Source organism: Amborella trichopoda, chromosome 5, assembly GCF_054954075.1.
Source record: "Amborella trichopoda isolate Santa Cruz 75 chromosome 5, AtrichopodaSantaCruz75HAP2 v2.0, whole genome shotgun sequence".
NCBI classification, from domain to species: domain Eukaryota; kingdom Viridiplantae; phylum Streptophyta; class Magnoliopsida; order Amborellales; family Amborellaceae; genus Amborella; species Amborella trichopoda.
In genome coordinates, this window is record NC_142340.1 from 17,518,624 (window position 1) to 17,545,685 (window position 27,062).

Below are 27,062 nucleotides of genomic sequence, written 5' to 3' on the forward strand. Positions count from 1 at the left end.
TACAAAACATTCGATCATGGATTACAAAAAATTCTATCATGGGTTACAAAAAAAAAAAAAAAAACAAAAAAAGCGATCATGGATTACAAGAAAAGAAAACAAACATTTCGATCATGGATTACAAAAAATTCTATTATGGGTTACAAAAAACCAAAAAATTCGATCATGGATTACAAAAAAACAAAAACAATTCGATCATGGATTACAAAAAAATCGATCAAGTATTACAAAAAAATCTATCATGGATTGCAAAAAAAAAAAAAAAAAAAAAAAAAAAAAAATCTGTACGGACTCGCCGATTCCGTACAGTGAATCGGCGAGTCACTGTGCGAAATCGTCCGGTTCTCTCTAGAACCGGACGATTTCCTATTTTTCAATCGATCCAGTCCCTTTTCGTGAATTTCGAGTTGAACCGGGCGAGTCCGGTTCGACTCGGCGTTTTTTAAAACGCTGGTTTAAGGTGTCTTTGGTAGTAAATTTACCAAAACACTGTGATTATTTGATGACGTACAATTTTAGGTTGTGAAAAAAAAAGATAAGATTTCAAGCTCTAAAAAAGTACATATTTCTACATGTTATCTACAACATCAATTTTCAAGTCTTCTTATAGATATGTACCACATTCTTTGAGCTATGAATTTCATAATCAACAGTGTAAAGAGATTTTAGAGCCATATTAGGATTTTCCCATAGGAAAATGGTTTGAGTAAAGTTTATTTTTATTTTAATCATATGATATGGAATTGCTTTCTAATAAACTTTTAATCATGTTTATTATAATATTATAATTATTAATTATACGTTGATAATTAAAATATTGTAATTTATTTATTAATTTATTTACATTATAAATTATGTAACGCATTATTTTTCTTTGTAAATAAGATTTTTTGAATTAGACTATATTATAAGATATTTTATATTTGTTCTTATTTAGTAGAATAATTATAAAATATAAATCAACAATTTCAATTCTGGTATATAACATTATAGTCAGTTAGGTTGTGATAATTTTGAATGAGTAAAGCGAATTAATAAATGTTTGATACTTTGATGTGATACTGATGAAATTATTATTTTTATAGATTAAAGGTTATATATGTCCTAAGTTTTAGGATTAAATTCTATTTTAAAAGTAATTTATTAATGAGCCCGTATTTCTACATGCGAGTCCGTGGACTCATGGAAACCATGTCCCTCAGTTATTCACTGTGAGAGGAATCGCTCATTCCGTCTGCTGTCATTACCGAATACAAACAGGGGAAAATCCACAGGCACTACACAAATTAGCCTTGGGTGCATAAAAAGTGTAAATTGCAGGCAAAGTACTCTTTTGCTCGTTCTCTAGCCTTTCTGGGGGCACGAAGTGAGAAAGGGGCATTCTCCATGGAAGCCCTAGTCGAGCTCTGCGACCTTGTTGCCCAAAACCCCGACCTGCACGCTGAGAAATTGCGTTGGATTTGCAGTAGATGCCCCAACATCAACACCAACAACAATTCGCCCACACCCCTAACTCGCTCTCACCTCAATGCAATCCTTGCCACCGCTCGCTTCCTCTCAAAATGCCCTAAGTTTGTCGACAAACGCCCTGAAGCCACCATTCTTGATTTCCTTCAGTCCCTGCCTGCTTCTTTTGACCCCTTGGTGTGGCCAAAATCCTTTTCGGCAGAATCAATTTCCTGTTTCTTCTCTGATCTCCTCTTGTATGTGTCCCAAATTGCTGATGTTAACCCTGAATTCGCCTCCAAGATAAAAAATTTCATGGGTGAGATCACCATTGCGGCAATTACGCACAATGAGACCCCAATTTCTAGGGCTTTTTTGGCTGCATTGTCACAACATTGCCCTCCAATCTCTGCGCCGGATGCCGAGAAACTCATATCTTTCATCCTAGATCGATTTTTGATATCTGAAGCCTCATCTTCATCGTCTTCTGAGACATTATCCTCAGCTCACAACTCACCCTTTGAAAGTCGAAAACAGCGTTTTCAAGAAGTCTCGAGCCCTATAAGCGGTTCGATCGATTCGGCGGGTAGCACGCCTTCAAAGTCAAAGGGGAAAGAGGAGTTTGTTGATGAGGTTTCTAGCATTGGGTCAAGGGGGATTAAGGCGAATGGTGGAGGGAGTGTTGCGGGAAGGAGCAGTTTGGATCAGTTGGCAGTCCCTTTAGGGTTTGGAGATGGCATCACATCATTGAGGCAGCAGATTACGGCATTTGAGGAGGAGTCGGCGGAAGGTTTGGAGAGGCAGGAGGTTGCCTACAGGCTTTTGGCTCATGTTTTGGATAATGTGGTTGTGAAAGGTGGGCAATTGGAGCAGGTCAGGATGGCGGTGGATAAACAGCTAAAGTCTTTGCCCACTTTTCTAAAGGTACCCTGTTTTCTTGGTTATGGTGTCATGTATTTCTCTTAGTGCTTTTTTGTTGAATTTCTTGATGAGTCATTAATTGTGGCCTGTTACATTGTCCATCAGTGTTCTCTCCGTTTGATGGGTAGAGATTCATAGAATCATTGAATTTGTAAAATCATTAATTAGTTGAACTCTGGCATGCTACATTGTACATTGGTGTCTTCTTCTTCATTTGATTGGTAGTGGTTCATAGAAATCATCAAATTCTTAAAATCACCCGTTCATTTAATTTTGGCTTTTTGCATTGCCCATGGGGGTCTTCTTCTTATTCAGTTTTCTGGGTAGTGATTCAGATAAATTGTTAATTTCATGAAATCTTTGATTTTGGGCATGCAACATTGTCCATTGGGATTGTTCCTTTTATTCCCTAGATGGTCAATGGTTCACAAATTAGTTTCATAGAATTATTGTTTAATAAATTCTAGCCTGCTTCATTGTCCATTTTTTTTTCCTTCATTTGATGGGCAGTGATTCACCGGAATCATTAAATTCATAAAATCTTTAATTATTTAAATTTTTTTAGCTGCTGCTCCCGTGGGTTTTTCTACTTCTTCTATTGATGAGGTTCTTTATGTTTTGGTTACGAACTCTATTGTGCAAGTGCATCTTGTTTTCTCATTTCTAGTGCTGAACTTTGTTCAATTCTAAGCAGATCATTTTTCATAAAGAGGATGAGCTACCTGCTACATTGTCCATTATGGCTCTTCTTCTTATTCATTTGATTAGTCGTAATTCATAGAATAAATAAATTCATTAGGAAGAAAAATTTTAATTTTTTTTAGAGCATGGCTTGTTGAATTTTGGCCTGCTACATTGTCCGTTGGTGTTTTTCTTGTTCTTGATTTGGTGGATAATGATTCATGGTAATTATTCTTTATTCCCTTCTGCTTTCATTTGTGCTTTCCTCTTCCTCAGATAGGGTGGTAATTATAGGTATCATTAAGTTGATAGGTGTCAATTGCTTTCAAAGAGTAGCTTTATATCTTGGCTCTGGGATGAAAACAAGATAGATGCTCGATAACCGTGGTAGAAGGCCACGGTTTTGTGTTATACCGATCTGGCTATGTAGTTTGGCATTGGTTCACTTGTTTCATTGGTGCATTGCCATTCTGGCTGTGTTTTGACGTTAATTAGTCATCGGCATGGAAATAGTGCATTATTACTTATTACGTTTGAATCTTACTATCTGTTACTATTTGTTTTTTCTTTCTCTTTTTCCAAAAATTTCTCTTATAGTTTCATTTTGTGTTTGCTTGAGCTAATTAGGTTCATGTTGATTTTTCACTCCGTCTTGATTTTTGTTTTGTTTATACAAACTGAGATGCCCTTGGTTTTTTAAAGTCTTTGCTTATTCTTTGCAACCTGGGGACATTGTGCCCATGGTTCTTTTAAACCCTTCTAAGTCTCATTTGCATTTTACTCATTTTACTTCTTAACATGATCCATTGCAGTTCTTTTTATTAAAAAAGTGTCGTTCATTGTCAAGGATGGGTCATTTGGTCATACTCTTTTTTACAGACTTTTATGTCGCTATTTTCACCTGTTTGTTTCCTATTGTTACATATGTGTGGTTGCATCTTTGGATATGGGTGGAGGCTAGGGCTAGTAAGGAAACCCTTGCTGGTTGTCTGGACTTTAGCAACTGTTTAGCTGTTGTTCAAAGATCCCTATGGTCCTTGCATTTGAACTTGTATTGGATCTCAATAGTCCTGTTTTTTACCCCTTGAAGTATCTTCTTCTGAAGAGAAAATAAAGCAACGCAGTGATGACTCTGCTCATCTTTCTCCGTAGATACGGAAGCGAGACTGGACAGACCAAGGTGCTTTGCTTAAAGCAAGATTCAACTCGAAGCTTTCTGCTTGTGAAGCAGCAACCATGGTTCAGATCAAAAGCCTCCTATCCCTTAACTCTGATGCCAAATCTGCAAACCAATTATTGCGGTTTACCCTTGCTCAACTCTTAGATGCTGCAGATGCTTGTGTTGTCTCTTATTGGAGGAAGTTAAGGACATGTGAGAAGCTTTTCAGTTCCTTGCTTAGTGGGATATCACAGATAGCTGTTACACGTGGGGGCCACGTGCTGCGAGTGTTGCTTCTTCGTTTGAAGTCCCTGGTGCTAACAACATGTGCCCAGGTATGTTGTTTTATTATTATTGGTCAAATTGTATTCTTGTTTTCATGCTCAATAAACTCTTAGGCTATTAACAAATATAATATGAGTTATTCCTGAAACAGGCTGACAGTTGGGGAAATAGCCAATGTGCTATATTTGAGAGTGTTACTAGAACATGCCGTGAGATAATTGAATTTGGTTGGAATCAAGATAAGGGGTCAGTTGAATCTTTTATCTTGGCACTGGCAACAAGTATACGCGAGCGGAATGATTATGATGAACAGGTTTGTGGATCCACTTAGATGTCTTTCATTTTTTGTTTCATCTCTATATTTGCATTAGTTGGATATTTCTTTTGTTGGTGGAAATAGGGGTGTGGATGGTGCTTATAAGGAATAGCAGGTTGTATTCATGGTTTAATTTTAGAAGATTTGTTAATTAACACGCTATTTTCTTTTAAGGTAAACACAATAGATATTCGTTACTAGCCATTTTTTTTCCTTAACAAATATAAAGCTTCATCTAATGTTTTATTTGGTTAGCATCTAAGAAGCACAAAAGTTCGTCAAGTGCAGTCTTTTCTTTGTTCACATCTGATCATATTTTCTTTTATTTTTTCAAACAAATGATAATTCTATTACAAGAAGAATTGTACAATATTGTTCATCCAATGCCTAAATTCACCACTCCAAACATATAGGTTAAAGGTGATAGTTTTTTAATTGGAATTTGCTTCAGTTTGGTTCATTTTACTTTGGACTCTTTCTTTGGGTTTCCAATTATCATTTGAGTTGTCTGTTATATCCTTTAGTTGGTCAATGAGATAGACAAAACTCGAGGTGAATGAACAAATCATGGGCCTTGGTCTCAAGCTTTTTTTTTTACTTCAAGCATTAGAATTTGTGCTTATGTTCTCTATCAAAATCACGATGATTCACCACCATCTTGAGGCATTTGTTGCCATCTTGCCTATTCCAAAGCCTAGAATGTTGTAGAAGTCGTCTATTTTTGAAGCTCCTATGATGATAAGTTTCATTTTCTCTTTTTTTTTTTTTGGATAAAGTTAACTTTTAATTATAGAAATAAGAGAATATAGAGTAAAGAGAAGAAGGGCTTTCCACAGGCGGAAAGCTCACAATACAAAACCCTTATGAAAAAGGGGGGTGAGAGAGAGTAGAATCCAAAATCAACCTTTTTAAAGGTTACAATGACAGTAACAAAGCAATTGACAAAAGTATGTTGATCCCAAAGTTTAGCTCTGCTCCATCTTTAGCGAGTGTGTCGGGTGCTTGATTTCTTTCCCTCCAGATATGCCTCCATGAGGCAAGCATATCCCTGCAAATAAAGTGAAACTCGTCAAAAATATGGGCGAGGGTCCATGGCGGGGAGAAGATTTTGATGCCCAAGCAATAACATTCCTGGCGTCTCCTTCAATGGTGAGGAACTCTGAATGGAAAGGGAGGGTAAGTTTAAGACCTTTGAGAAGCGCAGTTGCCTCAGCCTCCATTGACTCTGAATGGCCAATAAATTTAGATAGGAATGCTAAAGTTGTGCCTGCACTGTCCTTGAGGATAGCCCCAATGCCGGTAGGCCCAGGGTTTCCTAGCGAGTTGCCATCGAAATTAAGTTTGAGGTGTCCTGGCTTAGGATGACTCCAACAAGAACTTCGAGGTATGCCTTTACTGTTATGCTGTAAGATTGCAGCTCAATCATGGAGGAAGCCTGTGGGAGGAAGTCCTTTGAAGACCTTGTGATTTGTTGCCCAAAACACAACAGAGGATTTGAGCTTTGTGGAGGTATTAGACCATGGGGAGGATTCTCCCCTAAAAATTCTATTGTTTCGTTCAATCCAAATAGCCCAGATAGTAGCTCCCACCGCTGTTTTCCACAGTAGAATCCTTGGCTTAGGCCATGGGTAAGGTTGAATTGATGAAAAGATGAGGGGTACCATGGCAGGTAGAATCCACTTCACATGGACGAGTCCTAGCGACTTACCCCAAATAGCAAAAGCATACGGACAATGCAAGAACATGTGCCCATTGGTTTCCTCTTCTTCCAAACAAAGAGCACAATGATTTGGCATGGGGATGCCGTGTCTTTGAAGCATATCCACTGTGAGGATCCTCTGCCATAGAGCATCCACATGAGGACCTTAATCTTGGGAGGTGTGAAGGATGCCCAAGCCCCGACAACTATAGAGGGGGCAGAGAGAGGAAACGTTGGCGGTAGGGTAAGTTTTTGATAGAATGAGGAGATTGAGAAATCTCCTCAAGCACTTGGGGTCCAAACTAACTGGTCTTCTCCTAGTGGAGCAATGAACCAGAGGTGAAGGGATCTAGAGATCATTGTGGGATCTAGAGATCATTGAGAGGCCGTCTAAAGGTAGGATTCCATGAATGAGACTGACCTGTAAGGGTCATCTCTTCATCCACAGTGGCGTCAGGGGAGTAGGCTAAGGATACCGGTCCCTCAGAGGTTCTTGACCTAACCAGATGTCATGTCAGAAACGGACACGATCATCCCTCCTAGGGTGCAAATGAGTACAATTTTTAAAGAGCTGGTAGGACGAGCATAGAGACCTCCAGAAACCTGAAGCTCTGTGGTTATTTCTAACCTCAGGGATCCAAGATGAGGAGGGGATTCGATATTTGTGCCTGATAATATCGATCCAAAGTTGATCACTTAGAGTGGCTAACCGCCACCACCACTTGCCAAGCAAGGCTAGATTATGTTTTTTCAACAATCTGATACCTAGGCCCCCCTGCCTCTTTGGTAGACATAATTTGTCCCAAGAAAGCAAGTGGAATTTGTGGTTGTTCCCTACTCACGACCAAAAGAACCTATGGATAAGCTCTTCGATTTGAGTAGCGACTGCCACCGGCATGTGAAAAATGGACATTTGGTGAACCAGAATATTAGCCAAAGTGGCTTTGATAAGAGTCGACCTTCCTGCTGGAGAGAGGAAACGACCTTTCCACCCTGCCAATTTTTGGTTGACTTTGTCTATAATATGCGACCATGATCTTTGTTTTGGTTTACTAATGCAAAGGGTTGACCCCAGATAATTTGAAGGTAGCTCTTCAGCCTCACACCCCTAGCTATCTTTAAGGACTTTGAGAGACGGAAAGTCTATGGCCACCCCCATCTTTTTTGATTTCTTGAAATTAAATTTGAACTCCATGGCGAATGCAAAGCATCTGAGATAGAGGAAGAGGTCATCTAATTCCTCTGGGTTAGCTTCGTTAAAAACCAGAGTGTCGTCCAAGGTGCGACCACAAGATCCTGATTCTGGAAGCAAAGTCATGAGCCATATCGGCTGTGTACAAATGAGAGATAGATTAACTGAAGACCTCCGCCGAGATTGCCAAGAGAAATGGGGAGAGTGGGTCTCCTTGTCTTATACCCCTAGAGGAGGGGAAAAAGCTTTGGGAGAACCATTTATAAGGATTGAAAAGTAAGGATTTGAGTAGCAAGCTCTCATCCAAGACCTCGTCCTAACCACAAAACCCATCCTGAGTTGGGTTTCTTCTAGGATGGTCCAATCAACGTTGTCGTATGCCTCCTAGTCAAGTTTGCAATATGCCTAGGAAAAGTACGGAAGGATAAATCCCCCATAGTGGGCCTCAGCCCTTGATGCGCGGAGAAAAGGTTTTTGAAGTAGGATAGAATGGCCTCTTCAATCTCCCTAGGTTGGTCCAGCACGGTATGCCCATCCAAGAGATGGGAGATAGTGTTATCCTGACGTTTGCAATTAGTTGTCTTATGGATGAAGTCGGTGTTCAGATCGCTCGGCTTAAGCCATTTGATCTTGGATCTTTGGAACCAGAATATCTCCTCTTTCCTGAGAATGTTCTGGTAGTCTAGTTTGAGCTAAATCCTATTATGATGCTCTGAATTTGAGAGGGGTCCGGATTCTTCAAGCAAGTCTTGAATTGACTGAAGGGTAGCTTTTTTTTTGGGATTTAAAGGATCTCGGAAGGCTACTACTCCAAGTTTTGAGAATGGATTTAAGAAGCTGAAGGTTTCCTTTGAAGTCTGAACCCTGCCCACCCTAAAACCAGGTTCGCTAGTGATTTCCACCAAATAGGGAACAAGAAAGAACAAGGATTCTCTTCAAGCCAGGACAACTCAAATCTGAAAGGTTTGACGCCTCTCATAACTAGGTGGGTATCTAACAGTAAAGGGCAGCGGTCAGAGGTGGGTTTAGGTAGGGCAATGACGCGGGATCCAGCAAAAGTGGAGTCCCAATCTAGGGAGACAAGAAAATGGTCCAGCTTAGAGGGAGAAGAGTTGGATGAATGGTTGGACCACGTGAACTGAGTTTCCTGAATGGTTAAGTCCAAAAGGTTATTATGAGATACGAAGTCAGAGAAACTTCGCATGGTCGGAGTGATTCTAGATGAGGTGTTTCTTTCAAAGGATCATCTTTCACATTGAAATCCCCACTGAGAAACCAAATAGGATGGGGTAAAGTGGCAATAAAGTTTAACTCGTCCCAGAAAGAAGGTCTCAGGGATCCATATTGGGACCATAGATGGTAGTGAATTTCCATTGCAGGCCATCGGAAATTCTGGAAGAGAAGGGAGACTGAAAAAGTCGCAATGTGAGCTTGAGAAATGGTATGTGCAGTTGGGTCCCAAATCACCCAAATGCCCCCCCGAGGCCCCTAGGGTAGGGAGAGCTTCTCATTGGTAAGGACGATGGCCCCATACCTGTTTAACCTATTGGAGAGTAGGAGCAGGCAGTTTAGTTTCAGTAAGAGTAAGGATAGGAGGGTTGAATTTGTGGCAGAAGTCCCTAACAGCATGTTTTTTAGGTGGGAAGCCTAACCCACAAATATTCCTGGAGAAAATTAACATTTAGAGGAGCGAAGGAAAGAGGAGATCCTCGGGGATCGCCTAACCAGAGTCCCTTGAGAAATTGGATCAGGGGAAGAAGGTAGGAGAGAGACGGAGAGATTTGGAACTATGTCGTAATTAATGGTACATACCCAGTTAGCCATTTTCTCCTTAAATGGTGGAAGACACGATTTTGGGGCAAATGAGAAGATGGTTCTTAGAGCTAGAGTTCAAGGAGGTGGATTTTGGTCTCGTGTTGCATAGATTCTGAATGACATGAAATAGAAACATGGCTATGGCCCAAAGTGACAGGTGGCATTGTAGTGTAGATGGTGTATAATATAAAAATTTTCCTCTTTCTTATTATTACCAACAATTCTATTTACATGAGCCACTTATAATGCAAAAATATGGGAGGAAAGAAATAAAACCCTACTACAATCTAAGGATTGACTCTTATTGCCCAAACATAAGATTTTATTTACAAAATAAAATAATTACAGGAATATAATATGAAGCAAGAACTGGGAAGCCTTCTTATCGGGAACCAAGGACTTGATACACCCCTTCCAGATCACCAAACCAATGGTGCACCAATCTATGGTCCCTGCTGAATCCTCTTCAAGATGGGAAGTATACTATGGAAAACCCTAGTGTGTGTGTGTGTGTGTGTGTGAGAGAGAGAGAGAGAGAGAGAGAGAGAGAGAGAGAGAGAGAGGTAGAAACTAAGATGCTGAGAATGAGGAGGGTTGAGCCCTTATTTATAGTGTTTCAGGGGTATAGAGTAAGCCATCTTGTACTAGGATTCAACTTTGACCAAAAATCCATGGTGATCTATGGAGTGAAGGGAGGCTTTAATCTCATTCCTCCATTCCCTAAATCAACCATTATAATTCTTATGCCTTAGTTTCCTTGACCCACTCTCTTCTAATCATAATAGGATTAAGTTTGTGCAAAAATATAATAGGATTAGACTATACGAGTTCCAAATCAAAAAGCAAAGTTGTTGAAATTGGTGAAACTCTTTCGATCAAAAGTGTATTACGGGGAGCCCCCCTATGAACAAACAAACAGTAGGGTGGTGTAGGAGAACCTTGATTCCCTAAATGCAAGATAGAGCTCTTAGGGTGCATTTTGTCGAGAAAGGCCGGCCGGACATTCGTTAGTAGAGTTCCGTGGTCAATCTCCGACTGCCTTCTCGATCGACCGCTCCATCCCATTACCTGCCAGCTCCTACCTTTCATTCAAATGTCCAACACTAAAAAAAAGCTCCTCCTCCTAGGAAGACTTCTTGTTACTGCTCCCAGTAGGATCTTCCTTGCTCCTCCCTCTGCCACCACTCTTTGTCCTCCGCCAACGTTTAAGACAACACCAGAATGGTATCTCACTGATGGCTCCTCCCCCTCGGAAAGGGCCTTCTTCGCCCTCCATCTAAGCTGCGCAGAGTGTCCCTTAGCCTGTAGGTCCTGACACACAGGACGGGGAACGATAGCGGTTGATAAAGGCTGCTGGTGGAGCCAGAGAAGAACCAAGATAAGGGATTGGGCTTATCTGTTCTAGAATTATCTCTAATTTCTTCTAGAAATCCAATTTCAAGTTGTGCCATATTGGAAAAACTCTTTTTTTTTTTAAATAGAATTTATCCAATAAACATGAATCCTCATCTCACCATACTCTCTCTTCCTAATTCTCCTTAGATTGTTTTAACAACTTTTAACCAAAATAGAAGAGAGAGAGAGAGAGAGAAGAGAGGGATGCGTGTGGCTATGTGGGCCTATGTTCCACAGAAAAAAAGAACCCTCCCATGTGGTGGCCCGTGCGCATTAGGGCCAACGTGGGCCCAATAATTTTGCAAAACGCCAAGCAAATTTATAATGACATAAATGGAATTTAGAAAATAAAATGAATTTTTAATTCCTGAAAATACTTATTTGAACTAACTTCAAAGGTCAGAAATAAAATATGTAATAATGTTGGAACAATTAATTTTGTGTTTCATAGTTCTAAGACACAAATAAATACTATTAGAAGCAATGTTTGAAAATTTGGCTGCCTGACAACGTAGGTGGCTACGAGGCCATAGCGATCTGCATGGGCCTAGGTGGGTGCACTACGTGGATATGCCCCTAGGCAGCTGCTTGGGCAAAAAACAAAAAAGATAAAAAGGAAAAAAGAAAGAAGATTTTGACTCGCAGGCATGCATTCAAGACATGGAACTCTTAGTAAAAAATGTGATGGCCTCAAAGTGTTCATGTGAGTTCTCGCTCTCTCTCTCATGGACCAATATGATCTCTCTCTCTCTACATATAAAATGAAGAAGAAAAAGGAGAATACATCCTCTAAGTGTTTGATGCGAGGCCACTCTCTCACTCATGCATATACATATAGACCCATATGCTTTCCCTCTCAACATATATAAGAAGAAAAAAAGTAGGAAAAGATCAAACCCCAAGTGTTTGATGGCAGCGCCCCTCTGCCTCTCTACATACATGAAGAAAATAAAAGAACACAACCTCCAATCGTTCGTTATAAGGTCTCACTCGCACACACACATGGAACCTAAGCTCTCTCTCTCTCTCTCTCTCTCTCTCTCCCTCCCCACCCCCCAAAAAAAAACCCCACTACTTTGGGGCCGCCTAAGTAATCGGGCACCTGCCCGGTGGCCAAATCTGCCTTCTTGAACTTTGATTTGAAGAGAATTCGATCCATTGGTCAAGAAAATGTGATACCTATGCTAAAAATCCATTGCCCTTAGACTATATTCTCAAACCAACCAAACTATATCCATGACCCATAGTTAATTACAGGGGCTCATGATTGGCCATTAAAGTTGGTCAATTAATAACGAGGATACAAATCTTGTATGTGGATTACAAAATCCCCCCAAGGACGGGTCATATCCATATGGATGAAATGCACACTATTGCAATGGTGTAGGGGGTCCTTCCTCCAGCACATGCACATGTATTATCGCTTGCAAGCTTCCAAGCACATGCAAGAGACCGGCCACCTCTTGGCTGAACCACCCTCTCGGCATCTCTTTGACCTCAACATTGGATGACCCTGCAAATCCTCTCCGCTTGTGTCATATGCCCATGGCTAATGGTTTTAGACTCAATTCCAGTCCTAGACCGCTCAACCCAAGTGAGTCAGCCAACAAAACAAAAATTCTATACTAGTCCTTCACGGAGCACACTCCCCCAGGAGTAGATATCCACTATGATCATGAGTTTTAAATGAACTCAAGGCCTTTGAAGGCAAACCCCAGCCAAAAGAATCCTGTTTCTAGAGGCTTCTTCTTCAAACGCCATGTAATCAGGTATAAACCCCACCCTAGGAGAGAGTTTGCTCATGCTACCTGCCCCTTTCAGACTTGTAGCCATAATCCCTTTGACATTCACTTTTCTTAATGCTCTAGGCTAATACCCCATAAAAGAGTGAATCGATTTTGATACCCGTAACATGGCTACTGTCATGAATTTGCTTCTATCATGACATTGCTTTTGCATACATATACTGCTCGAAATTATGAAATTTTGATTCTTGAAGAGATCTGCCTTTGTTTGGGAAAGGTGGTAAAGGGTGTTAAGTTGAAAGGAGGCACTAGTTTTGAATATTGGGTGTAGACTTTGTGCCAACATCTTTGGCAGGCCCTTCAGAAGTGGGTGGAATCCTTTCATAAGTATTAACTTGTGGGGAATAATTTCTCAAAAAAAAAAAAAAAAAAATCTCAAAAAAAACTTGTGGGGAATGGCTTGGTTGAAAGGCTTTTCCTGCTTCATGAGTTTTGAAGTGGGAAAGCTGTTATAGCTTCTTAAAGCAATGTCTGTGAAGGAAGTGGTTTTTCTTGATAAATCATTCAGGAAAAGATATGTGAAAATGCACCTGAATGTCTGTCAGCAACCTAAACATGATTGCAAATAAGGGATAGTGCCAACTGTTCTGTTTAGGCTTGGGCAACCTTCTTCCATGGGAATGTTTGATATTTATCTGGTTTTTTTCTTGCTAATTCTGACTGACAATTTTTTTGTGGCAATTCCTCGAAAGCTTACCAAATAGATCGTATGTAATGTAGTTTTTAGGTTTGATCTACTTACTTTTCATTTATTCTACTTATATAATTGATTTTGTTGATAAATTAGCAAAACGATGATATGCTGGTTTGGTATGTTGTTATTTACAGCCTTAGATAACTGAAGTAGTTTAAATTTGAAGTCATCTCACTTTAACATTCTTTTTGTTAAATGCATTATTTGATTGTTTAGGGGTAAGTAATGAATAAAAGTTGTAGTGGGTTGCTGAAATTATTAGTGGATGTTTTTCTGGCTTGTATTATTTTTCTGCCTTGTAGTTGGCATTCATATATTTTAGAGAGGGAGGCTGGTCTTTGTAACTAATGAAGGCAGCTTGTTGTTTATTGCTTGCATTTATAGGCAACACATGTGACCGTCCTTGCTTGCATTTATAGGCAACACATGTGACCGTCCTTTCTTTTCTTTTCTCTCCACCGCGCTCCTGATGCCTCTGATTTCAAATTTTGTCCCATGTTTCTTGTTTCTTTTCAAATTATACCTGATTACGTGGCAATTTGGCTGTTATCATTTTGCGATCTAAAGGTGTTTGATTGTTTCAATTTGAAATACAATTTGTTATTATGTGGTGTGATGGTAGTGGTGGAGCAGGTGGAGTGGTGGCAGTGGTATGGGAGTTGTATGATGGGGTTGGCCGCAGAGTGGTGGAGCGATGGCGCTGGTGGTGGTACAGCTGTCATGGTGGAGAGATGGTGGTGGTAGTGGCGTCGAAGTGGTCGTGGTGGTGATCGTGGCGGCGATGTGTTGGCAGTGGAAAAGGCAGCGCGGTGGCTGAGCAGTGGTCATTAGGTGGTGGTAGTGGCATTGATGTGGTGGTGGTGGTGATCGTGGTGGCGCTGTGTTGGCAGTGGAAAAGGCAGCGTGGTGGCGGAGCAGTGGTCAATAGGTGGTGGTAGTGGAGTGGGTCGTGGAGTGGTGGTGGCCAGGCTATGCTTGAGCGGGGGGCAGAGTTGTGGTGCAGTGGTCGTGGTGGTGCCAATAATGATGGTGGAGGTGGTGATGGGGTTTTGGTGGGGTATATATATATATATATATAGCAAGAGAGAGAGAGAGAGAGAGAGAGAGAGAGAGAGAGAGAGAGAGAGAGAGAGAGAGAGAGAGAGAGGAGGCCAATTTGAATTTTTGGGAAAATGAGTTGGAGTGGTTTTGCAATAAATTTAATTTGGGGCCCCAATTTCAACAGGGAATGAAATTGAATTTGAAAATTGTAGACATCTTGAGTTTCAATTGTTCATGGTTTGCTGAGATTGTTTGTGGATGTTTATCTGGCTTGTAGTCGGCATTCATATCATTTAGAGAGAGGCTTTTGTTTGTAATTAATGAAGGGGCCTGATGTATTGCACGATTTATAGGCATTAAATTTGTTGAGTCCTTTGTTTTCCGTTTCTTGTCATGGATACCCTCATGCCTGCATATAATCTGGACATGCCTGTGATAGAGGTTATGTTGTTTTCCTATGTGTCTCACATAGATACCCCCTTCATTTGGTATATTTTGATTTCTAGTGTATCTCACACCAATACATGATGCATTTCCAAACATGTGTGCATTGAGGCACTCTAACTTGGATGTGCATGCTACTTTGCTGTTTGGTTCTCTTCTAAATTCCATGTCACATGTGTTCTTTTATTGCTCCTTCCTCCTCTTATGTTGTCACCAAACATTATATCATATGTATGCAATCTGCATTATTTTTGCACATGTTTTTATGGTATCAGAAAGATATGGCATCCATTTTCAAGTATACTCTTGTTTGCTAATGTTGCCCTTTCAGCATATGGTATTTTGTTTTGTTTTCCTGCAACTCTGTTCTGTTTTTGAGTTCTGCATGTTTGTAGCTCTAGTTTCATGCTAATTCATAATTTGTAAATTTAAGGAGCAAAATTCAACTTTTTCTCTGCAGATTCATTGCAACATGATTTAGTATTGTAAATTTAAGAAGCAAAATTCCACTTTTTTTCTACAGCTTCATTGCAACATGATTTAGTATTTTATCTTTCCAGGAAGGAAAAGAGAAACAGGCCATTCCTGTTGTACAATTGAATGTAATACGCTTGCTGGCTGATTTAAGTGTTTCTGTTAACAAGTCGGAGGTCATAGACATGGTGTTGCCTCTGTTCATAGAAAGCTTAGAAGAGGGTGATGCTTCGGCACCTAGTTTATTGCGTCTCAGAGTATGACTATGTTATGTTCCATTGAATTTCTGGTTCTTTATCTTTTACCTTTCGAATGGCATCTCCTTTGACTTTGTAGTTGATACTTAAATGGAGACAGATGCGTGAAATAAATTTGTGGAAATATTGCAGCTTCTTGATGCAGTGTCCCGCATGGCAAGTTTAGGTCATGGGAAATCCTATCATGAGATAGTGATTTTATTGACACGGAATTATCTGGATAAACTTTCTTATGTTGGATCTGTTGAAAGCAAAACATTGGTTCCAGAGGTCACAACAGAACGTGTAGAGGTTTGCATCTTTGTTTAGTAGTACATGGTTGAAGTTTGTGTGTGAAGAAATATTTGGTTTTCTTATAAAAGATATTTAGTTCTCCTATAATGATTTGCTAATTGATTCGACTACATTCTAGACTCTTCCTGCAGGATTTCTTTCAATTGCTAGTGGTCTCACTGACTCCAAATTGAGATCTGATTATCGTCACCGGTTACTAGTTTTGTGCTCTGATGTAGGGCTAGCTGCTGAATCAAAAAGTGGGAGGTAAGTTTCTACAGTGATATGATAAACACTTTCTTTTCCTTGGGCTTCTTGTTTACTCCATTCTTGAAAGTCAGTGCTGTCTTTTCTTCATCCTTTTTTTTCCCTGAAAATGTTCCCAAATGATTATTCTTCATAATGTGTATTTGCTCTTTTTTGCTGTTCTGCTTTTGATGTCCTATTTTTTATCAATACAGGAGTGGTGCCGATCTTTTAGGTCCTCTTCTTCCTGCAGTTGCAGAAATTTGTTCTGATTATGATCCTACCCAAGAAGTAGAGCCAACACATTTGAAGCTCTTCCGCAATCTGTGGTTCTACATTGTGCTGTTTGGGTTGGCACCTCCAATTCAAAATAGCCAATCACCAACAAAATCAATCTCCACCTCACTGACTAGTTTGGGAAGCCTTAGTGCAATGGCACTTCAAGCTGTTGGTGGACCTTACATGTGGAATGCACAGTGGTCAGTGGCTGTTCAACGCATTGCTCAAGGAACGCCACCCCTTGTAAGATTAAGTTTTAATGTATGATTGAACAGGTTTTATTTATTTCTCTAAAGATTTCTCATGTTAATGAATCTCATGTGGCTGCATTTCTTGTTTAATTGAAGCTTCATGTCCATAGCATGTTTCTTCAATTGCTGCCATGTGAAGTTTTTCAATCTGCATTTTATGACGTGGGGACTTAGTGCTCCATAGTTTTTCTATGCCTTTCTAAAATTACTATTGTTGAAGCATGGGCACTTCATATATATGCTAGTTATATGGGTGAGCTTCTTAAGGGTAGCTTGGCACTAACTGAAGTCTAATATGGTGGAATGTCTTGGCTTGGTAACTGAGTTGGAAATTGTGGTTCCTAATAGTCTCAATTAGACACTATCTGTACCAGTATGAATGATAGAACTGGATTTATTAGATTGTCTGTTGATGTATTCTCTTAGCAAACTACAGGAAAGAAGTAATTTTCCCCCCTTGTGAATTTCTTACTACAAACATAATACAGGTTGTTAGCTCTGTGAAATGGCTTGAAGATGAGTTGGAACTTAATGCCCTTCACAACCCTGGAAGTCGTAGAGGTAGTGGCAATGAGAAAGCTGCTGTAGCTCAAAGAGTTGCTCTTTCTGCAGCTCTAGGTGGTCGAGTGGAGATTTCCGCAATGAGCACCATTTCAGGTCAAATGAAATTTCTTGTTTGAGTTCCAATGAACTATTTTTTCCCCTTTGATGTTCTTTTTTATTTTTCAAGGTTTCTTAGCTGGCACTTTTCCTGATTTATTTTGTAATATTAGCTATATTTGCTCCTCTTAAAGTTGCATATGTTTTGGCAGGCGTGAAGGCCACCTATCTCCTTGCTGTGGCCTTTCTAGAAATTATACGTTTTAGCTGCAATGGTGGCATCCTTAATGACAAATCTAATCAAAATGCATCTAGGAGTGCCTTCAGTTGTGTTTTTGAGTACCTTGAGGTTCCAAATTTAGCACCAGCCGTCCTCCATTGCTTGACAGCAATTGTACATCGGGCTTTTGAAACAGCACTGGCCTGGCTGGTAATCTCTTCTTTGCTCTGTTGGAATCATGTGGACTGGAAGATATATTAGGATTTATCTTGAAAAATGCCCAAATGTTGACTATAATGGTAATTTCTGGGCATGTTGTGGCATGTTGTATAAATTTCATTTGAACTTCGAAATTCTGGCAATCAAAGGTCGCTAAAATTTATTAGCCTTTTAAGGCATACTTTTCTGTTGGCATTTGATATGACTATCTTATAAGCATAAGTTCTTATCTCTTTCTCTATCTATATTCTTTTTGGCAACTGAATTGAAAGCACTGTGTAATTTTTTTTTACAATTGCTATGCATCTATGGGGTGGGGTACTTAACTACTTAATAGAAAACCTAAAAAGCTAAGGGAATAGTTGACATTCTGAACTAGCGATGTTTTCTTAGAATGAGAATATTAAAGTCATTGAGAGAGCAAAGTCCAGTGTGGCACATACTGGTCTCTCCACAGATTAACATGGATTCACTAAACTATTAGGAATCACTTGCCTCCACATAGACATGGAATACCAGACAAGTTGACAAGGAATATTGACATTTTGAAGGGAAACTACCTTATGTTCTCTTTCTTTTGATCGAAATTATCTATATTTTCCAAGTGGCTACGGGGTTCAAAGTCAACATTGAACAATTGAAAATGATGGGGGTGGCACTCGCCAACGCTGAGATCAGAGAGCTTATCCCTAATTGGGAGTGCAAAGTTGAGGATCTACTCACAACCTACCTTGGTTTGCCTTTGGATTGGGAAAACCCAAAAAGAGACAATGGTCTCATGTAATAGACAAGGTCGATAGGCGTCTGGCAGGATGGAAAGGGAGATACCTTTCTCAGGCTGGTCGCTCCATGATCAAAGCAACCTTGGCAAATACTGCTGTAGACCTCAGGTCTCTGTTCCATATGCCAACATCAATGGCCAACCACCTAGAACAATTTATGAGGAATTGTTTTTGGTCGGGACAGGCAGAGTAAACAAAATACCATTTAATCTCCTGGGACAAAGTTTACTTACCCAAACACCAGGGAGGGCTAGGGATAAGGACCCTAAGGAAACATAACTTGGCCTTTTTAGGGAAATGGTGGTGGCGCCTAGCCACCCAGACTGATTCACTCTAGGCTCAGGTCCTACACAACAAGTATAGGATTTCAGAAGGTACCTGGTTGCCTGAGAGGATCTCTCAGAGCAGGGCCTCAGGATTGTGGAAGTCGCTCACCTCCTCCTCTCTTTGTTCAAAAAATTCATCAGGTTTCATCCAAGGGAAGGTACAAAAGTACGATTCTGGTAAGATCTTTGTCTAGGACACACTCCACTAAGGTACCTCTTTCCATCCCTCTACTCTTTAGCCACAAACAAAGATTCCACCATCGCGGAGGAAATGGTGCTAGCAGGAGGCCGAAGAGTGTGGAACCCTTCGTTTAGAAGAAACCTCTCTGAAGAGGCTCAACAACTTTGCATCGCATTTTCATCTCACTACAAGGGAGGGACTCGATGGTATGGTCTCCTACCGCCTCTATTACCTTCTTAGTGACCTCTTTTTTCAAAAGAATTACCCAACCCCCCACCTTCCCTCTTAACGCAACCTCTGTCCTATCCAAGGTCTGGTCCACTGTAGCCCCTCCCAAAGTGCAGACTTTCAACTGGATAGCGTGCTCCGAAAGGGTACTCACAGTTGACCAACTTGAAAAGAAAGGGGTTCCCATCCCTAATAGATGGGCCATGTGCTTGAAGACGAGGAATCAAATCCTCACGTCTTCATTCGCTGTCGGCTAGCCCGCAACCTCTGGGGTCAAATATTTCAGCTCTTTGGCTTTCAATGGGTTACACCTCCGACAGTCAAGGACCTTGTATCCTCGGACATTGGCCGAATGTTGGACGTATCTTATGGAAGGCTACCGTGGCAGCCGCCATATGGGTGATCTGGGTAGAAAGAAACGCCAGGATATTCCATGGCCATAATATCCAAGGCTCAACACTTTTTCACAAGGTTATGTCCTTAGTAACTTTCTAGGCCTCCAACCACAGAATCTTTTCCGGTGTTTCTGCGAACACTTTCCTCAGCTAATGGAAAAACATCTTGTACCACCAACAATGAAAGGTACGGAGAACATACAACTGCAGCCACCTCCAGAAGGTACCATCAAGCTCAATTTTAATGGTTGTTCTCTGGGAAACCCCGGCCCCGCGGCCCCGCAGTTGCTGGTGGCGTCTTCAGAGACCATCATTGTAATATTCTGTTCACCTACTTCGAGTATCTAGGTCACGAAGACTCTCAGTATGCCGAAGCCATGGCCTCACTGTTAGGCCTCAAAAGCTTCAATCAGTATTGGGGACAACACCTTTTAGTGGAGCGAGACACACATAATATTTTGTCATGGGCAGCCGGGAGGTCCACTTCTCCATGGTACCTTGCTTCGATCTTTGATGAGATTGATCAGATTTGCAAGGATATATCTAGAGGACGTCAAACGAGTTCACCGATCTTCTGGTGAAGGACGAGGCTAGGGCCCAAGTAGAAGACCATACCCGGTCCATCTCCTTTTTTGCTCTAGACCACAGAGGGTACACGGACTAGAACATCTCTTTGTAAACGGGCAAATCTATAAGCCCATTTTTGTAACCCCACTGTAAATCTATTGTGTTTGGGCAGACCTATAGACCTATAAGCTCTTTCTTGTACAGGGTCTGACGACCTATTTTTTACCGAGAGACCCGTCTAGTGGGTACTCTCGGCTTACCACACAGATGTACTCCAAACTCTTCATATCAATACAATAGTTAACCTTTCTCAAAAAATAAAATAAACATGTTAACATTAAAAATAAAACTTTTTTTTAAGTAAGGGTGTGGTTTGCACAAGTTTGCAACCTTAAACAATCAAAGGAAGGCACCCCTCCAAAATTTATAATAGAATGTAACTTTGGTGTTAAAATCTCTTAGGATGACCTAAGAATCTATTTTTGTCTCTAATTATAAAATTGGAAACTCAAAAAATGGTTCAAATCAAGTAGATCTATAAATTCATGAAAATCTTGAAAATGGAACGTTCAGATAATGATATATAAATACATGAAAATCTTGATAATGGAAAGTTTAGATAATGTGTTGCAAGATGCATTATTTTTGGCACTCAAAATCTTATTTATTTTATTTCAATACATTTCGATGTCGAGATGATAAATTAGAGCAGGGTCTAACATGGACAACCTTTTTTTGATGGATTTTTGGAGTGCACCTTAATTCTACAATTTAAGGTTGCAACCTTATGTGAACTTTTCCTTTAAGTAAAAGGTAAATTACATGTTTCTGTACTCTAGACAAGACAGGTCAGTTTATGGTTCTGTCTCTAGAAAGAAGATGGGTTATTTCTTACAGCAAGAGAAAATTTAAGAAAATTGTTAGTCTCAACGCCTGTGCTATGCTGAGAGTGTAACAAAATTCAGGCAACAACATCTCCTTGGCTTGAGTATCTGCCTGTAGCATTAGCCTCTCTCCAACCAAGCTGGAAGGAGACCATAAGTGAACTAGTGATGTCACAGATTTGGTCAAACATGGGTACAAGTCTCTAAGGGCATGGAGTGGACTTGGAAACTCAGGCAATGGCGTGCGTGGAATTTCCCTCTAGAATTAAAAGGTTGCCCCAACCAGGGTTGGACACCTTGATGTCTTGAAATAATGCAAGTGCTTCTGCAACAGTGGAGTTCATGGTTCTGGTAGGGCCTGAAAAGATAAGAGGGTCAATGCCAGCAGGCCTTTGATAGCCTAGGGAGCAGCCATCAAAGTTCAGTCTTATGAGTTCCACTTCTTGGGGGATTCAGTGACTCGATCTTGAGAGCCTGGTTTGAAAAATTTGGTTCCAATGAAGCTCAAAATCTGCATGTGACCAACTGCGAAAATGCTTTTGCTGTTGGCCCCAGAAGATTACCAGTGAGATATTATGATCTTTGATTATGTGTACGTCAGAGACTCTACCTTCAAATACCTAGCAATGTGCTCCAGCCAAAGTGTAGCCCTCTAAAGGAACACATCCACGGAAGTGAATGGTGGAATGAGTACCCTGCAAACAGCTGCTGAACGTATGAATTGTTTATAGAAGAGCACAGCCCTGACCAAATTGACAAAGGATGGAGGCCCAAATGATGGCTGAATCGGGGCATTGGAGAGAAAGGTGGTCACTGATTTTCTCCTCCTTGCACATTATGCATCGGTTAGCATGGGGATGCCACCTAAGGTTGTCTTTGAAAACTACCAATTCTTCTATCAACTGGGAAAAGAAGAAATAAAGCTGCAAATTTATTTAAGTTTGATACATAGGAGACCAATTGATCTCAAAAGTAGGGACCTTATTTTCACAAATCTCATACTTGGTTGGATTTTCCACTCTCAATGCTTATGGCTTTTGGTATTCTTAAGTGGTTTCTTGAGAAAAATTGTTTCCTTGTTACTTGAGTTCCTGTTTTGACTCATGTAGATACTCTAATAGGTGTTTCATGTAAGTGAAAAATATACTGAAAACTCACTTGGAAGTGACAAAATCTTGCTGTTCTTGAGACTCACAAACACGCTATGGAATCTCTAATTTCTTTTGGCTTGTTGTCCAGGCATTACTGCCAAATATTTTGCCATTAATGGGCCTTAATGCCCTTTCCATAGTTCATGACATAACTTAGAGCTAAATTGAAGTTCCTTGTTACTAATAAGACTCCTAAGGTAAGATTTAAAGAAGATCACTTTGTAGGATAAATGGCTTTTTTAGTACTGCTATCCCACTTCTTTGATGTAGGAAACATGTTCTCAGGTGGCATTTCCATTCACAAACTAGTGTTGCCATGGAGATATCTACACACCTAGTGGCAAATTATCTCATGGTCTTCTCTCACATTTGCTCCTATGGGTACTTGGCATTTTTTGCATCTAACCACTTACATAAGTAAACAACTGACCTTGGAGATTGGATTTATTGTCCTCTTTCCAATAAAAGTTTCTCATTACAACTTAATCAATTCAGGCAGGCTGTTTTTTTTTTTTTGGGATAATAGGTGACATTATATTAAGTATATGGATTAGCATCAGCACCCCACATGTTGGGTGCTCTTTATATCAAGAAGTCAAGTATTGTTGGGAGCTGTATGCACAAAAAATCTCACGTCTTAAAGCAGTGTTCACGAAAAAGGAAGTGAGGGTAGCAAGAAGTGGGGAGGAAGTAGAAAGTGGAGAGTTGAAGAAGGAAGAAAGTAGAGGGGAAGTAGGGAAAGCCTGCATGGAGACCGTGAAGAGCATGAGTAGTACAGAGGGGGAGAGAGAGAGAGAGAGAGAGAGAGAGAGAGAGAGAGAGAAGAGGGAAAACTACACATGCACACATTATATATGTCTATGAATATATATATGTGGATGGGATGGGAGAATGGATGGATGGGTGGCAGTCAAAAGAGAAATAAAGGTGGCCTTCCACAACATAGATAGATGGGTGGATGGATAGCAGTCAAAAAAGAAATACAGGTGGCATCCCACAAACCTGGGCGCAACCCAAAGAAAACCTAAAAAGGATAAAAAAGCAGTTAGAATCCTCAAAAAATCAGGGCTTTGCTGTGGCGGATATGAGTGTGGCTCCTTGCTTTGCCAACGTGTCAGCTATAGATTTTGCCTCCTGCCATATATGACAAAAGTCAACTTGATGGAATGGGATGGGAGGATGGATGGATGGATGGCAGTCAAAAAAGAAATATAGGTGGCATTCCACGAAATAGATGGATGGATAGATAGATAGATAGATAGATAGATTGATAGATCAATAGATAGATGGATGGATAACAATCGGAAAGCAAATATAAGTGGCATCCCACATACCTGGGCGCAACCCAAAGAAAACATGTAAAGGATAAAAAAGGAAGTTAGAATCCTTAAAAAATTAGGGCTCCTTGCTTTGCCCACGTGTCAAGTATAGAGTTTGCCTCCTGCCACATATGACAGAAGTCAACTTGAGGGCTTTGAGGATACCATTTACTTCGGCGTACTTCGAGGCTCCAAATCCAATGAGAATGGAGAGATAATCTAAGGTGGATCCCTTTGTGTTTTTGATAATGCCACCTGTGCCACTCATGCTTGGGTTCCTTGTGGAATGTCCATCAATATTGACCTTTGTAATCTCATGGGGAGGGGGAATCCAAAGTTTGCATTGAGGTGGGCATGATGGCTTTGATCGAGTGCTATTTTTTCAATTGGGCTCAATCAGGTTTGGAGCAGGCCTTGAGATATTTGTTGTTTTTGGCCCAAAAGATTGTGAGATCTGTGGCTTTTTCTACAGTTGCATTTGAGCTACTCTCGAGTTCTTAAAAGGTTCTAGCGTTCCTCTCCCCTTGTATTGACCTAAGAGCAGCAGCAATGGAGGCTTTCCAGCGGAAGAGACCTATCGAGGTGTAGGGCCATGAGAAGTATAATGAGAAGAGGTTTTCGATGGTCCTAGGGGTGACCCATTCTCTTGAATGTTTGGTCCAATGTTCAGATGTGGTTGGAATGGAGGAGTATGTGGGAGTGAGTTTCTTCTTCGTCTTCACGAAGAGGACATCTATTAGCAAGGTTGTAAGCCAAGCTTTGCTATGGGAAGTCTATGGTTGGGATGATGCTAGATCAAGAGCTTTATAAAAAGAGGTAAAGGAGAAAATCTTTGATTGAGATTGAGAGATGACCTTTCCTAGGACTACCTTAAGTTTGGAGGGTAGGACTTGGTTAGGATTTTGTAAGTGGAATTGAGAAGACTAATGATCCTGAAATCTTTTAGCTCCCCTGAGTTTAGCTACGAGAGCTAGGAGGGTTCAATTACTTCCGTTGTGAAGAAGGCCTCTCTTGTGGAATTCATTGAAGCACATCAAAAGACATCATATTCTAGGACCTATTGAAAAAGGCTACGGGGTAACCATCAGATCTTGGGGTTTTGTCTCAGGCCAGGTCTGTAATGGCATCCTTGATTTCATTTAAAGTGAAAGGCCTCTCTAGCCAGAGTGAATCTTGTTTTAGGAGGGATTTAAAGGAAAGTGGACTAAATAGGGTCTAAGATTAGAGTCTTTGGAGAGTAGAGTTTTGAAAACTCAGGTCACTGTACTCTTGACCTGTTGCGGTGGGGTAAACATTTGGTCAGCTATTGAGATTTGGGTAATGGCATTTTTTCGATGCCTAGAATTGGCCATTTCATGAAAGGAAGTTGTGTTGCTGATATGTGGCATTTAACCAACTGAACCTAGACCTTTGGTACCAGTACAGTTCCTCTTGTTTGAAAGTTTTAAGGAGGTTCAGAGTAGTTGGAGCCCCTTCAGAGTCATTGGGTTTCGAGAGAGGTGTAGTCTCTTCTATATGGTCTAGTGTATGGATTCTTAAAATAAGAGCTCGGATTGTTGCCCTTTAGTTCCTTGGTGGGTTCTTTGCCAGATTTTGAGGTTTGCTTTTTCGAGCTGCAATATTTTGGATAGACTGAAACCAACCTAACTTTTAACTTGGAATGAGGACCACCAAGTGCGGGGCATAAGGGGATGCCTGATTGCTCGAACCAGTGAATCTTAAACCTAAGTGTTTTTTTTCGTTCAGGGGAGGTAGAGTATAGAGTATCTACATGATAGGCTTGTGATATGAGTGATTTTTAGGGGAAGCATATTATGTGGCATATGGGAACCGAGCTTCCCAGTCAATGGAAACCAAAAATTGGTGAGAATTGGTTTAGTGGCATGGTTAGACCAATTGTAAGAAGTACCTAGGAGAGGAATGTTAATTAGACAATTTCGGTTAATTAAGTCAGAGAAAACCCTCATACTAGCAGTTTTGCAACCTAGTCTGTTAATCTTAGAGGTCCATCTAGAAGCTTAGAAATCTCCTCCTAAGACCCATGGGATAGAGGATTGAGGAAATCCAAATTGAAGTTCTAGCCATAGGTTTTCTCTATCTTTGGGGTTGTTGGGACCATAGACGCCATTGAGCATCAACATTTCTAGATTCGAACATTCTAGCGTCTCCTTATGGTGACAATAATGGAAATGGTGGTGGACGAAGAGAGGAGATAGTGGGCTGTGGGATCCTAGAGGACCTAGATAACACTAGACGCTCCATTGAAGTCTAGTGTTATCCATTGGCAGGGTCTCTGTCCCAACACTTCCCTGTCTGTAAGAAGTTTTGGGAAAGTTTTCTTTTCGATGAGAGTTAGGATATCAAAGTTCTTCTTGGTCGGGTTTACTTCGCTCGGATCCCTCGACTCACTCGCCTCGTCGGAAGACCCTCAACCCATTCGAAGGCATTGATGAAGATCCCGCCACCTCGGCTTACTCCCCTTCATCCCTCTTCTCCCCCCTCCCCACCCTGCTCCTATTCTCGCCAATGGGTGTTCCTTTTCGCCTTCTCTTACTTTGGTGGCCCTCACCCCCAACCCCTCTTTCTCTTCCCCGTCTCGAGCTCCCCCTTCCCTGTCCCCCTTGGGTCTTCTTCCCGCTATCCTCCCTCCATTCCTCTCATTCTTTCGCGTTTAACCCCTTACTCAACCACTGCTTGTCTCAACCCCCTCTCCTCTTTGTTGGTCCTTCAGTCCTTGTTTTGGTGGACTCCCAGTTTGTCGAAGACATAGACTAATCCCAAGGCAATGTCAACCAGGTGCTCAAAGTTATGGGTCGTAACTACAAAGGCCCTCAACAAGCACTCCAAAATTTTCTCAAGTAGGACTCCCTCGAAGGCTCCAGAGCACAAGGCAAAGCGTGTAGGGATATTGCTAAACCTGCTTGTACCTTTAACTATGATCGAACCCCCCACCAACCCCCTTCCAATGCCGCCTCAGAGGTTGCTACTCCTTGGGACCCACCTTCGAGGCATCGTTCCTCTAGACTCCACCCTTCCAATCCACCTAGCCATGTTAATCCTTTCGTGGAATATCCGGGGTTTGGGACACCCGAGCAAAAGGAATGCAATACGAGATACTTGCATCTGTTATTGTCCCACCATTCTTACCCTTTTAAAAACTATAATGCCTCCCCCTCTCGTCACTAGATCTGACAAACTTGGGGCTGAAGGCCATGTAACTGGATTGCCCTCCCGACTGAGGGAGCTTTGAGTGGCGTCTGGATCGTCTAGGATTCGTCTCTCCATTCACTCTCCTTGTCTCACATCGGATCATTCTCTGCAACAATTGTGCTTTCAAGACTCACATACGACCACCCATGGAAATTCACGGCTGTCTATGGTCCCCACTATCCCTTCTCTTGGTGGTGCATTGGAGGCTACTTCAACATCACCAGGTGGTCATTTGAAGGCAATTCACTCTTTAAAATTACCCCGGTGATGCTCTTCTTCTCGGATTTCATCTTCAAACATAATCTTA

At 41.0% G+C, this 27,062-nt stretch overlaps 1 protein-coding gene across 2 annotated transcripts in view; it reads left to right on the plus strand.

Annotated features, from left to right (window-relative positions):
* Window positions 1-1,232: 1,232 nt before the first annotated feature.
* Window positions 1,233-27,062, plus strand: part of LOC18448187 (Phosphatidylinositol 3- and 4-kinase family protein) — an 87,299-nt gene continuing 61,469 nt past the window's right edge. Inside the window, exons 1-9 of one of the 2 annotated variants that reach the window (XM_006858263.4) lie at window positions 1,233-2,370; window positions 4,201-4,542; window positions 4,644-4,805; window positions 15,454-15,624; window positions 15,757-15,915; window positions 16,037-16,164; window positions 16,359-16,665; window positions 17,162-17,330; window positions 17,486-17,703. In XM_006858263.4, coding sequence (XP_006858325.1) covers window positions 1,387-2,370; window positions 4,201-4,542; window positions 4,644-4,805; window positions 15,454-15,624; window positions 15,757-15,915; window positions 16,037-16,164; window positions 16,359-16,665; window positions 17,162-17,330; window positions 17,486-17,703 — 2,640 coding nt within the window. In that variant the 5' untranslated portion in view covers window positions 1,233-1,386. Of the gene's footprint in view, window positions 2,371-4,200; window positions 4,543-4,643; window positions 4,806-15,453; window positions 15,625-15,756; window positions 15,916-16,036; window positions 16,165-16,358; window positions 16,666-17,161; window positions 17,331-17,485; window positions 17,704-27,062 lie in introns of those variants that run through there. The other variant, XM_088867592.1, reaches the window with a different exon arrangement.